Below are 13504 nucleotides of genomic sequence, written 5' to 3'. Positions count from 1 at the left end.
ATGCAATCAAGCTTTTGTTCGATTGTAAAACGAATACTGAATTGCTCGCATATTTGACTGAACGAGATTTGAAGACACCTTTTTGATTATGTTTATTGCTAAGTTACTCGCCAGATAAAAACCCAGCAGATGTAGTGTTTAGTGCTAAGCTAATATAATAATGAAATAAATTCTGTTTTATAAGTAAATACGTTTAAGCGTTTTAATCAAAAAGAAAATCCGTATCCTGGTTTTGCAACGACTGATGATATTTAATCTTTTGGGGACCCGGCGAGCAGTCTTGTCAAAAAAGAAAAACAATATTTTGCCTATTTCACCGAAATTTTGGCCTTAAAATTAATGTATTTTTTTTAGATTTTCCGTTTAACCAGCGTCTCAATAAACTGTTCACCCCAAATAACAGTTTAAAAATCCGTCACCACGACAGTACTGGCTGTCAAAGCCAAGAACGTGCTCGACGGTCATGCGCAATGCAAACGATATATTTCGCAGGATTTATCGATCAGGGAAAGCAAGTATTGTGCTTATTGATCCTGTACCTTTTGTGCTTAGTGAAATTCACTTTTTCAAGCTGCTACAAATATCTCATTTGTTATAAGATTACACCATTTAAAAAGTTATTTTGGGTCGAAAAAGCTTTGAGAAGAGTTTGGGATTCGATACGCGTTGCAGAACATTACAAAAGAGTGTCAGATTATTGGAAAAGTGGTAGAACCTAAACCAGGACACAAAATCTTAATCTGCATATGTTATGTCACTGGTTCTAGTGAAATGAAAAGTGATTTTCCATCGAAACTCGTACTCACAATTTGTTTAAATAATGTACTAGCGATGAGACCAAGGTTGTAAAAAATCTCCAAAAACTAACAACGGCTGTTGAGTACTCAGTGGTGAACAAGGTTCCTAAAATCATCTGTTAGTGAAACGAAGCTGCAAATTATTGATTGCTCAGCCTAAAAATGCAGCCATTCTCAAATAACGATTACGGTGGGAATGAATATGGCAATTATAATCAACAACAACAACAAAACATTCCAATGCAACCTCAAGGGGTCGCCAGGCCAATGGTGGACCCGGAAGCAATGGGAGAGGTTGACCCTAATCTGTACGTAAAATTATTTAAAAATAAGCGGACTAGCACACATCACATTGCTCTTTACATCCTCTTCAGCTACCCACAAGCAAAGGAAGCGACGCACAAGATTCGAGGAAAGTCCGATATTTTGGAGATGCTGTGCGGATCCGTGGACCAGGAGCTGCTTCCCGTGAAAACCTTTTACTTTTTCTTCTATGCTGCGTTCGGGTCACTTTTTCCACTGATGGGAGTTTACTTCAAGCAAATGGGCATGAATCCTGGCCAGTGCGGACTACTCATCGGAACCAGACCGTTTGTGGAGTTTTTGTCCGCACCTTTCTGGGGTAGCTACGCCGATCGGTAAGTAAAATAAACATAAGGGGAAATGTACAATTTCGCTAGTAAGGCTCAAAGTTATGATTGGAAAAGAAACTTCTTATTTAACATTCCAACGCCCAAGGCTCCAAAAAAGGTGGAACGGTAACTTCAACTCGCTGGTTCTCGGACCTAACTCAACCAATCAAGATGATTCTTCTTTACAGTGATTTGTTAGGATGTTTAGATGATTCTAGAACTTTGCAGAACTTAATTTGATCAAATTTGTAATTTTTGCGATCAAAAACATCGTTCCAACTTTTTTTTCGCGTGTAAAAAGAAATTCGCCAAAAAATCCACGGAAGCAGTATTTTTAAAAAAGGCGGAACGATGTTTTCGGTCGCAGAAATTACAGATTTGTTCAAATTAAGTTCTGCAAAGTTCTAGAATCATCTAGAGTCTAGATGGTCTAGATGATTCTAGAACTTTGCAGAACTTAATTTGAACAAATCTGTAATTTCTGCGACCGAAAACATCGTTCCGCCTTTTTTAAAAATACTGCTTCCGTGGATTTTTTGGCGAATTTCTTTTTACACGCGAAAAAAAGTTGGAACGATGTTTTTGATCGCAAAAATTACAGATTTGATCAAATTAAGTTCTGCAAAGTTCTAGAATCATCTAGACCAGGGGTGCTCAAAGTTTTTGAAGGCCGGGCCAAATTTGAAGCTCAAATGAGCTTGCGGGCCAAATTTACATAAAAGGCCATTTAAAAAAAATAGGTTGAAGTTGTCTGAAATTTCCGTTATTTTTTAAACACTTTCATTAATAAAAAATAACAATATAAAAGACAAAATGTCACTTTTTTATCAGAAATGTTGATTTTATTCTCGACGAAAAAAAAAAAACTTTGGCGAATAACACGTATTCATCGAAAACAAACCAAAATTCAACCATCCGACCATGATCAAAATGATTCTGAATGCAGAGGAATGCATTTTTAATGGATTTCAGTAGCAAGTTGCACGTAAATTTCCTTGATATTTTGAAGTTTTTGAAAAAAAAATTTTTTTGCTCCTAGTTTTTCGATCCAATTATTAAAAGCTTTGTAAAATATTTTCATCAGCCTTGTTCGTCCGATTTCAACATTTTGTCTGCCTGAATCAAATGGTAATCAATTAGATTAGTTATCCACCTGTCATGAGTTTGAATCCCGAGGGAAGGTTTCTAAGTGCAAAGTAAATTTGATGGTCATTTCATGAAAAGGGTCATTATGACTTCTCATTAACTTTTAAACTTCCTAGCTCGAGAAAAAGGGGGAATTTCCATACAAATTCCCCCTTTTTCTCGAGCTTGGGAGTTTAGGTGTTAATAATGAAATAAATACTTATTATGCAATTAGCACAGATTTCTACCAAAGTCTAATTCGAACCTGTTATAAATATTTCTAAAAATGTTTGATGAAAGTTTGGACAATATTAACTAGTTTGCTCAAATTGAAACGTGTGAAATTGTTTTAATTATTATGATTATTGGACAAAATATTTGTGTCGTAAAATGGGGATTAAAATATCAATCTTATTTTTATAAACAAAAATGTAATAATTCTAATTTTGAAAAAGTATAAAATTGCTTTTCAAGTGTCAAACGGGCCATTTTACATGATCATTCAAAATAAGTCCGCGGGCCACAAAAAATCACATCGCGGGCTACGTTTGGCCCGCGGGCCATACTTTGGTCACCCCTGATTTAAATCGATCAACAAAGATTGACCCGTCACTAGGCTGAATTCCAAATTTGAGCTCATTCTGACCACGATTCCCTTTAAGTCCTTGAAGTTTGTATTGTAAATCAGTGCAGTGTTTAGAGCACTTAATGGTTTAAAGCAGGGGTGACCAAAGTATGGCCCGCGGGCCAAACGTGGCCCGGGAGGTGATATTTTGTGGCCCGCGGACCCAATTTGAATGATCATATAAAATGGCCCGTTGACTACTTGTAATGTGATTTTATCCTTTTTGAAAAATAAGGTTTATTTTAAACTTATATATGCTAATCTTTTTTATTTTTTGTAAATAAAAAAAATGTTTAATCACTTTAGAAAACAAATAATATGTTCAAAAAAAAATTATAATTAAAACAATTTCACACGTTTTAGTGAGTGAAACTAGTAAATATCGTCAAAGCTTTCATCAAACATTTTTGAAAAAAATTAAAACGTTCAAGTTTGGCTTAGGTAGAATTCTGAAATAGTTGCAAAAATATAGGTTTTCTTTATTAATTTGCTAGTCATAATGACCCTTTTATGAACTTACATTGCACTTCCTTCGGGATTCGAACTCATTACAGTTAGATGATGAATCTAATTGACTACCAACTGATTCATGCAGACAAAATGTGAAAATCGGAGGATCAAGTTTGTTGCAAATATTATACAAAGCTTTCGTCGATCAACCCACCCCTCCCCCATTATAAAAAAATTGGCTCAAAAAACCAGGAGCAAAAATATATTTTCTAAAAACTTCGAAACTTTAAAAAAATGAAATTTATGTGCAATCAGCTGAAATAAATTAAATATGCATTCCTTTGCATTTAGAATCTTTTAAGCATGTTTGGGTTAAAAATAAAAATAATTTGAATTTCAGTGAATTTTCGATGAAATAAATGTTGAAATTCTGGCTCCCAACGAATTTTCATTAGCCACACTTAACTTAAAGATAAAATTACGCCTTTAGATGAACCTTTTTTTTTAAACACAAGTACATTCAGATAAAAACTTCTTTTTTTCAAATACCTGAAACAATAAAATCAACAATACCGATATAAAACCGTTATTTTGTGGTTTCTATTATTTTGAATTGCCTTTTTTTTAAATATCAGAAATGAAATCTTTTAAATTAAAATAAAGATTTTTTTAATTTTTTTTTTTGTAAATTTGGCCCGCAAGCTCATTTGAGCTTCAAATTTGTCCCGGCCTCCAAAAACTTTGAGCACCCCTGGTTTAAAGTTTGGAAATAGATGTACACATTTTGTTGGTCTGAGTCTGTTCTATCCGAAACCAACCAGAAAAATCTAAATATTGTGCTCTAACATGGTTAAAACTGCTGTCTCAATTCGCCCCATGTGTCCCAATTTGCCCCAGTTGACGGTACTTAGTTTTATTTGCACTTATTGAACCGATTTTAGTCGAAACGGTTTCATTGAACTCGGTTTGAAGTCCCATAAATGAGTTAATGAAACACCTCTGCATCGGACTTATCCAATCCTACATTCATGTTCAGAGACATATTTTTCAAATGGCATATAAGGCCGTTGCAACTATTTGCAAAGTTTATGTCCCTTTATTAGGGGGGGTCAAAAAAATATAAAAATTGAAATTACAAGCCTAGGTTTCAACATTTGAATGAAAAAAGCGTTTTAAAATGATTTTTACAGGCGTACAGTTGCTTTCCAATCATTAGTTTTAAAAACATCGAGGTATTGACGGAATTTTTTTTTCCCCAAAATAAATTTTCAAATGAGTTCAAACATGTTAAATATGATTATAAACGCGGGAAAATGCATTTTAACTGGTTTTCAGTTGGTTAAACTTTAATTTTCATTAAAATTCTGAAGTCTTTCGAAAAAATATTTTTTTGCCCCCTGATTTTTCAGGCAATTTTTAAAGGGGAGGCGACATAAACTTTGAAAAATATTTGCAACGGCCTAAGTAACTATGTAACAAAAATAAAAATACCTACTGTTGAAGTGACATTGGGGTGGAATGAGATATGTCCAAAATGATTTTTCTCGGTTTCAAAACATTTTCCAAAATTTAGACAATTGAAACCTCATTTATCTAATCAAACTTAAATCACACTGACGAGTTAAAACATGTTTTAAAGTTTTATTTAGTCAAAACAGTAACTGGAGACTGTACAACTTTGGGTATAACTTTGCTGAAAATGAAGTTCCTACAACAAAAACAAATTCTATTAATGTTACAGCTGTTAAATTTAGGTAGTTCTGCTCGAAAATTATGCCCAAAAACATCTTTAAAAAATCTAGAGTTGTTTTTAATAGGTCCTATAAACATATGAAACACAAAAGCTTATATGACAGGCGTGCCCAACCTCCGACCCGCGGGCCGGATCCGGCCCGTGAAGACCCCTGAAAAAGGTTCAATAACTGGCTCTTGAGACCCTTGATGAAAATTATTATTTTTATTTAATGCAATGAAATTTGTACCATATTGTTGATTTTACTAAGAATAAAATGTTCATGATTTCAATTTTTTTTGAAAAATATCTTATTTTTTTGGCAAAAAAATAAAAAAGTTTAAACATTGAATTTACGAGCCATGGTTTCAACATTTAAAATGAACAAAGTGTTTAAAAATGCATTTTTTTTGCCCAGTTGTTTTGCAATCATTAGTTTCCAAAATGCCTAAAAAACTCAAATCAAATTATTCGCTCTACAGCATTGCCTGGCGTTCTCGATTTCGAGATTCCTACTCGAAACTAGGTGTCCGAAGGTTTGATTGTTGAGGCAATTGCAAACCTCTTTTTACACCTTAGCTTCCATCCACCCCGGGATTCGAACTGACGACCTTTGGATTGTTAGTCCAACTGTTTACAAGCGACTCCACCGAGACAGGACCCAGGGAGACGACTCCTACACCTGGACTGAGCTTACGACCTTACCTTTTTTTTAGGTTAGTCCGGGGCCAACGTTTCCTTCAAATTTTTTTTTTTCCCTTCTGGGATCGAACCCAGGCCGACTGGGTGAGAGGCAATCACACTTACCCTTACACCACGGTCCCGGCTTATATACCGGCTAAAGAACCTAAGTATCGACGAAAATTTATTTTTTTTGCAAAAAAAAAAAGTTTTTGCGGTGCTATACATTGGAATTTTATAAAAATTCAAAATACTTTTGATCTAGCCCAAACATGCTAAATATGATTATAAATGCAGACAAATGCGTTTTAGATTGTTTTAAGTTGATTTGATTTCTATTTTCATTAAAATTTTGAAGATTTTAGAAAAAATATTTTTTGCCCCCTGATTTTTCGGACCAATTTTGAAGGGGGGAGGGAGACATAAACTTTGAAAAATATTTGCAACGGCCTTATTACCATTAAGAAATATCTAAAATTCAAAACATTGCAAATTCAAAGCTATTAAATAAAAAAAACTTAAAATAAAATTTGTACCAGCCAGTTTCCATGATTTTTTTTTATATTTTCGTCACTAAAAATAATAATTGAGAATGGTTCGGCCAGCCACTGCTTCCGGAAAACCAAAGATAGCCCGCAGGGCCAAAAGGTTGGGCACCCCTATTATATGACCTTTTAAAAAAACTCTAGAAATATTTTTTAAGCTACTTATGATTTACCGTCATCAGGGGTGAGATTGGGTCATACAAAAATGCTTTAATTTGTATGACAATGTAATTGTAATGGCAATGGTCACATTTTTTAAGTTCTGTTCAACTGTGATTGCAACCGTTTTTTTTCCCGCCAGCTGTAAAAAGGGAAAAATGCTGCTTCTCGCTTCGTTGGCCGCTTGGATTATCTTTACGTTGCCTCTGGGATTCATCCAACCGCCGGCAACCAGCTGCATCGAGCGAAAGAACGCAACCGACTTTGAGCTTCGTACGCCTCAAGTTCCACGAATACTGAAGCGTTCGATCGACGAACGCATGCTGGAGGAGGCTTCGTTTGGAAAGTATACCGAGCCGGAGGACCATTTTTCGAGGTGGGAATTTTGGTGTTCTCGAATGTGGATAAATTAAAACTTTGATTTATGTTCAGAGTGGAAAGAGCGGCCCGACCAATCGCTGCAGCCGGACAATCCCCGTTGGGTGTGAGCTATGCTAATAACTTTAATGAGAAATTGCACAGTGACTGGGTGTCTCCACTATTTTCGTCTATTGTGTACAGAACTGCTGTAAGATAGGGATATTCATAAACTTAAATTGAATTTACTAATCTTTTTTTTTAATTTTAGGATATTCAAAAAGCATTTTTCTTACTCTTGTTGCTCGTTATTATCGGCGAATTCTTCAGTGCTCCAGCAATTACACTTGCTGATTCGGCAGTAATTACGATTCTTGGAGAGGATGCCGATCGATACGGGCATCAAAGAATGTTCGGTTCGTTGGGATGGGGCTTGGCAATGTTCTTCGTGGGTATAGCTCTAGATCATTCAACGGCTTTCCCTGATCACCCTTGCGGTCCGGAAAAACAAGAGAAAAATTATTCCATTTGCTTTGCCACATTTTCCGTTTTGATGGGTGCCGCCCTAATCTCTGCAACTCAAATTAATTTTAAATATGATTTTTCGGTAAGTTAGTTGTATGGGCCATTTATTGATTGATTTTATTGATTGTCCAAATTGATCCTAACACGTTTCATACAGGAACCTCAAGAACCTCAGACAGAAAAGGTTACCACAGAGCCTACTCATGAAGAGCAAATGCAAAATCAGTTGGCCGAACAGTTGCAGCTTCCCGCATTGGCTGCTTCCAGTGGCATGGCCAGCGCGGCTCCTCCACCGCAAGCTCTGGGAGCACAAGTGCGTATACTGCTGTTGTAAATCCTTGAAAACTTTAACCCTTATGATTATTTTGCTTCACAGACTAAAATGTTCGCTCAAACAACACGTGAAATGCCCGAGTGGGTCACCGTCTTAAGGCAATTCAAGGATCTCAAATGCGTCTCATTTCTGTTTGTGGCCTGGTTTATGGGATTCGGTATTGGACTCATCTTTACGTTTTTGTTCTGGCACCTTCAAGACTACGGTGGATCCCCAACCCTGTTTGGCGTTGCTTCCGTCATTAATCACATTTCGGAAATTTTTGCGTATTTCTTCAGCTTCCGTTTGATCACCCAAATTGGCCACGTGAAGGTAAGAGGCGCTTACATTTTCTGGTATATTATACAGATTTCATAATAATTTAAACTTAATTTATTTTTATTTTCAAACAGGTTCTTTGCCTTGGCTTGGTTGGGAATATTTTGAGATTTTTGTACATTTCCTATCTGAAAAATCCATGGTGGGTTCTTCCATTTGAGTTTATGCAAGGTAAATTGCTTTGTTATAAAATGAGAAGAAGGTGCATTATTTGTTTTCTAAATTTTAGGCATTACCCACGCTGCAGTTTGGGCTGCCTGTTGCTCTTACATTGCTCACAATACGCCCCAACATTTAAGAGCTTCGGCCCAAGGTATTGAGTTCACAAAGGTTCTATAAATTCTTCCTTTATAACATATATATTTTTTCAACAGGAGTGCTCCAAGGACTGCATCACGGACTTGGAAGAGGTTGTGGAGCTGTAATTGGTGGAATGTTTGTCAACTACTTCGGAACAACGGCCACCTTCCGTGGTTACGGTGTAATTTGTATTTTTGTACTTGCCGCATTTGTGTTTATCAACTTCTATCGAAAAGAGCAAGGTTTCATCTCGGAAATACCAACCACTGAAGATCCTCACCAGGTATGTTTTGGGCACAAGTTTCAATTGAAGTGATTAAAGCTGAAATTTTGGTTAATATTTGAAGGTGGCTGAAGAAATGGCACACTTGGCTCCTCACGGAGTTCCTAGCAATCCAATTCCACGAGCTTTGTCCAGTACGCGACTAAATGAGATTGGCAACCAGAATGCTGACAATGGATACGGAACTTATCAAACTACCGGAGGAGCACTAGATGTTCCTGGCGGAGCTCCGCGCAATCCTTTCGCTGCACCACAAAATAACAGCTACGGAGGCAATCAGTACTAAACACAATGCTTTAGTATTTCACGTTGTAGGCTAGGGTTAGAAATAACGGCTCATAGTATTCATCGACCATTTTCATAAAAGAGCGTAACCGAAACTGTTTGCAAGATGTGCTCCCCTGTATGGTATCTGGAATCATTATTGATAACACTCAATGTGTCTCAGGTGTTACCGTCATTGGAAAAGTAAATCTTATGTTTTACCAACATAAAAATGATGATGCATTTCAATCAAAGCCAAAATTTTGTATGATTGCAGTTTAGTTTCTAAACATTACCCTTAACATGCATTTTGTCAAGTCGAGTTTCTCTAAACTTTCTGTAACAAGAGAGGAAATCAACATGCTGGAATCGTAAATTATCACACCAAAATCAACGGTAAAAAACTACATCCAAATCATTCAGTTGTTAAACACACCCACCTAATCATTCTAGGTCACTAAAATTTATCTTCTAAACTTTCCTTCAATGATGTGTTATTCTTGTAGTATATAAAACAAATTAGCACGCATAATAACAATCTAGCTTTTAAGGTATACAAATAAACTACTAATAGTTCAAACATTAAAACTACTCAGAACTAAGTCTAGTCTTACCTGTTATTGATCTATAACTAAATACTCTGTTTCTAAATTGTGTTATCACAAGGACGGTAATGTTTTGTTAAAGGACTTAGCGATTGGCACAAACATTCACGTTATGAGTTAGACTGTATTAGAAAAATGATTGTTATTGTTGTTTTACAAGTTATTTAAATGACACCTCTACTGTAAGCTTCAGAATGCAACCAAATATGTATCTGTTAAGAATCAAACAAATTCATCTATCTATAATTTTCTACTTTAACCCAACTACTTCAGTGACATTTACACATTGCCTTTTCATGATTTAGCTCAGAAACCCCTCCCAATTAACTTGCACATACGCTTTCAACCACTTGCACAACGAATTAAGTCGTCCATCCTGATTTAGGAAAGTTATTATTTTAACAATGAATATTCAAACGCATTACTAGGGTATACAAATTGCGTGGCAGCAAAAGCTTTATTAAAACGAGTCGTATAGCATATCAGTTTTCACTACAAATTTTAATATAATGTAGCATCAGAGTATTGGAGTATTTAATGAAACGATAGAAAATTACTATTTACCATATTTACAAATATGCAAACTGTTTCTAACTAAATTCAATGAAATCTGCCGAAAATATCCGAAAATAACCCAGCTTCTACCAACATTTGCACGATTTGTATCCTTCAATGAATGTTTTCATAAAATTCGTTTATAAAAAATAAAATCCAGGATGGAAACTTCGAATAAAATGATAACAAATTGCATGCAGTGTATTGTCCTTAATTGTATAACTGACTGAATAAAATCCGATGCTTCGAGCATCACCATCAATGATATGTATTTACAGTTGAATCAAGAAATGGAAAAGTATTGATGTTAAACGAAATCGTAAAAAATGACAAGTATTAAAAAAGCATTATAAATAACCATTACCAGGAATGAAATGATGTACAGCACTGAAATGAATGTAACACTTAACATAATTCACAATATTATAAACATACAAATGAAAAGCACTTCTAAATTGTAATACATCTAAAAGCGAAATTCGTTAAAAGAAATAAATAATAAAATGTAAGAATATGCGGTGTATTATTTCAACTATCACCAACCACTACTGTTCAAATCCAAATAACCTTGATCGATTTCTCAAACTTCACATTAAATGTAATTTTGAATGTAATTCAGTACAAACTTAGCAGTATGACATAAACACCCACAATCGAGCTACTTAAACCTAACTTGATTAATCTAAAACTAATCTAATCTTTTTGTTATTTCGAGGAACAACGCGCTTTAATGAATACACAAAAACTACACAACGCAATGCAACAAAAAATAAAACACACACGTTTTGGTTGTCCCGAAATATGGTTGAATTTGGTTCGGCCAGAATCCACTGTAATATTTAACAACAATAATTATAATATGACACATTCTCCGAGCTTGTTTACCAGCGAAAAAATGTTAAAACTTGATTTAATGGCGAAATAGATGTTTTGATTGGATTCGGTATAGTTTAAGGCTTGTAAAACCTACTTTTACAAACATTCCAACATTTATAACCCTGACTTTTGACGTAAGTGAAGTATAAACTGCAATAAACCGAAATATCGTATTTTCAAGCACCGGAAACCCGAAATATCTCTGGTGCTCAGGAACCATTTTTCCAAAGCTGATCATATCCTGAAAATAGGATAAATTTACCGTCTAATGCAGGGGTGCTCAAAGTTTTTGGATGCCGGGCCAAATTTGAAGCTCAAATGAGCTTGCGGGCCTTATGTACAAAATTTGTTTTTTTTTTTTATAATGAAAAAAAAAAACGATTTATAAATTTAAAAGACTAAAAAATACATGTATTCTTAAAATTTCTCTTTTTTAACATTTTCGTAATTGAAAAATAATAGAAAACGGAAAATGACAGTTTTTCTTCAGTTTTGTTGATATTATTATTGTTTTCGGTATTTGAAAAAAGGTATTTAGTTGTATGTACTTGTGTTTTCATTGAAATTTAAAGTTTTTTTTCTATATTTTGAAAATGGGAACATTAAATTGGAACAATTTATGTTAAGGCATAATTTTGTCTTTAAATTGACTGTAACAAATGAAAAGTTATTGGATTTTTATTTAACAATTAGGCCGATGCACACATTTAAAAATAGATTTTGTTCTTCAACTCTGGCCATGGTCGAGGAGAGGCAAAAAAATAAACGAAATACATAAAATTGATTGATGCCAGGATATTCAATGAAAAAAATGTTGAAAAATGATAATAAAACACATTTTGATTTGCAACCATAATTTTTAAAATATGTAAGATTCGACAAAAAAAAACATTTTAGCGAAAAACACTTTTTGTTGTTCATTCAGAGTTCACTAAAATTCATAGCTTTTTTCAATAAACCCTAAGCATGCCCAAAATTATTAAAAACGCAGAGGAATGTATTTAAAATGGATTTCAGCTGATTGCACTTAAACAACAAAAGCTTTGAACTATATTTGCAACCGCTTTATTCCTCCGATTTCAAAATTTAGTCTGTCTGAATGAGATGGTAGTCAATCAGATTCGTTATCCAACTGTCATGAGTTCGAGTCCCAAGGTGGAATGTTTCTAAGTGCAAAGTGAGTTTGAGGCCCAGTTTATTGGTCATAATAACTTTTAAATTAATATGGAATGCTTATATTTTTGCTTTTATTACAGTTTTATACCTTAGTTAAGTGAAAGTGAAAGTTTCATAAACATTTCCAAAATATTTGAGCATTTTGACAATATTTACTAGTTTCACTCACATTGGAACGTGTGAAAATGTTTCAATTAGAAAGATTTTTGAACAACATATTTGTATTGTAAAATAAGAACAAAAAAAATAAATTATTAGTTTAATATTTACAAAAACAAAAAAAAAAGATTAGCATTAAAATTTTAAAATAAAGTTTCTTTTTGAAAAAAAAATAAAATCATTTTACAAATGGTCAACGGGCCATTTTACTTGATTATTCAAAATGAGTCCGCGGGCCACAAAATATCACCTCGCGGGCCACGTTTGGCCCGCGGGCCATACTTTGGTCACCCCTGGTCTAATGCAACTGGGTAGATCAAACTTGGTAAATTTTTCACAAAGATACAGCAGTGAGAATTTCCGAACTGAAGTTGAACAACCTTTTCGTAAAAGTCTGCGTTGCAACGTCACGAAATGTACCTACAGCGGCTGCTAAAAAGTAGCTTTACTTTTTTTGTTCAAAAACCAATGATTGCATCCGATTTAGCGTTAAAAACATAAAAAGTCTAGTTTATTATGTTGATTATCAGAGAAGAATCACAACCTTTCTAAAAAATATTGAAGGAACTAAATTCTCCACTCGTAGAACAGCAACCGAAACGTTAATTACTTAGCCCAATATTGATTCTTATGGCAAATTTAATTTCCAAGTCACAGTAAAAAACTGGAAAAAGAAACGTCAATCCGAGGGGAACGACTCAGCGAAATATCCTGGATTTTGGGTAGAATTTCAACATTTTTTTTCAAATCCGATTAAATCCGACTCAGCGTGTGAAATCCAACAAATCCAAGCAAATCCGATTTCAGCTAAGCAAATCCTACTTCAGCAAGCCAAAATCTCGACGAAGTTGATCGGCAACCTGTCAAACGGAATGTCAAAAATGACACATACGAAAATTGCTTTGATTTTTTTTAGAGCATGGCAAGAAAATTGAAGCATGTTCCGAAAAGTTGTCCATGGGCCACCATGACTCAGATAATATGGGCTGTAGGTTCCAACTGGGGC

General features: G+C 34.6%; 1 protein-coding gene across 1 annotated transcript; it reads left to right on the top strand.

Moving 5' to 3' along the window:
• The first annotated feature begins 520 nt into the window (after positions 1-520).
• Positions 521-10793, top strand: LOC120422711 (major facilitator superfamily domain-containing protein 6-like). Its single transcript, XM_039586236.2, has 11 exons — positions 521-1105; positions 1172-1435; positions 6889-7122; positions 7179-7314; positions 7375-7710; positions 7786-7941; positions 8005-8274; positions 8355-8451; positions 8510-8593; positions 8655-8863; positions 8928-10793. Exons 1-11 carry the CDS (start codon positions 960-962, stop codon positions 9147-9149), a joined length of 2154 nt encoding a protein of 717 aa, XP_039442170.1. The 5' UTR covers positions 521-959; the 3' UTR covers positions 9150-10793.
• Positions 10794-13504: the final 2711 nt, after the last annotated feature.

Source organism: Culex pipiens, chromosome 3, assembly GCF_016801865.2.
Source record: "Culex pipiens pallens isolate TS chromosome 3, TS_CPP_V2, whole genome shotgun sequence".
NCBI classification, from domain to species: domain Eukaryota; kingdom Metazoa; phylum Arthropoda; class Insecta; order Diptera; family Culicidae; genus Culex; species Culex pipiens.
This window is presented reverse-complemented; position numbering and strand designations above follow the sequence as displayed.

Coding starts and splice junctions, on each gene's coding strand:
- LOC120422711 (XM_039586236.2), top strand. CDS start 960: ATGCAGCCATTCTCAAATAACGATTACGGTGGGAATGAATATGGCAAT. Junction 1,106..1,171: donor GGAGAGGTTGACCCTAATCT/GTACGTAAAATT, acceptor CATCCTCTTCAG/CTACCCACAAGCAAAGGAAG. Junction 8,864..8,927: donor CCACTGAAGATCCTCACCAG/GTATGTTTTGGG, acceptor TAATATTTGAAG/GTGGCTGAAGAAATGGCACA.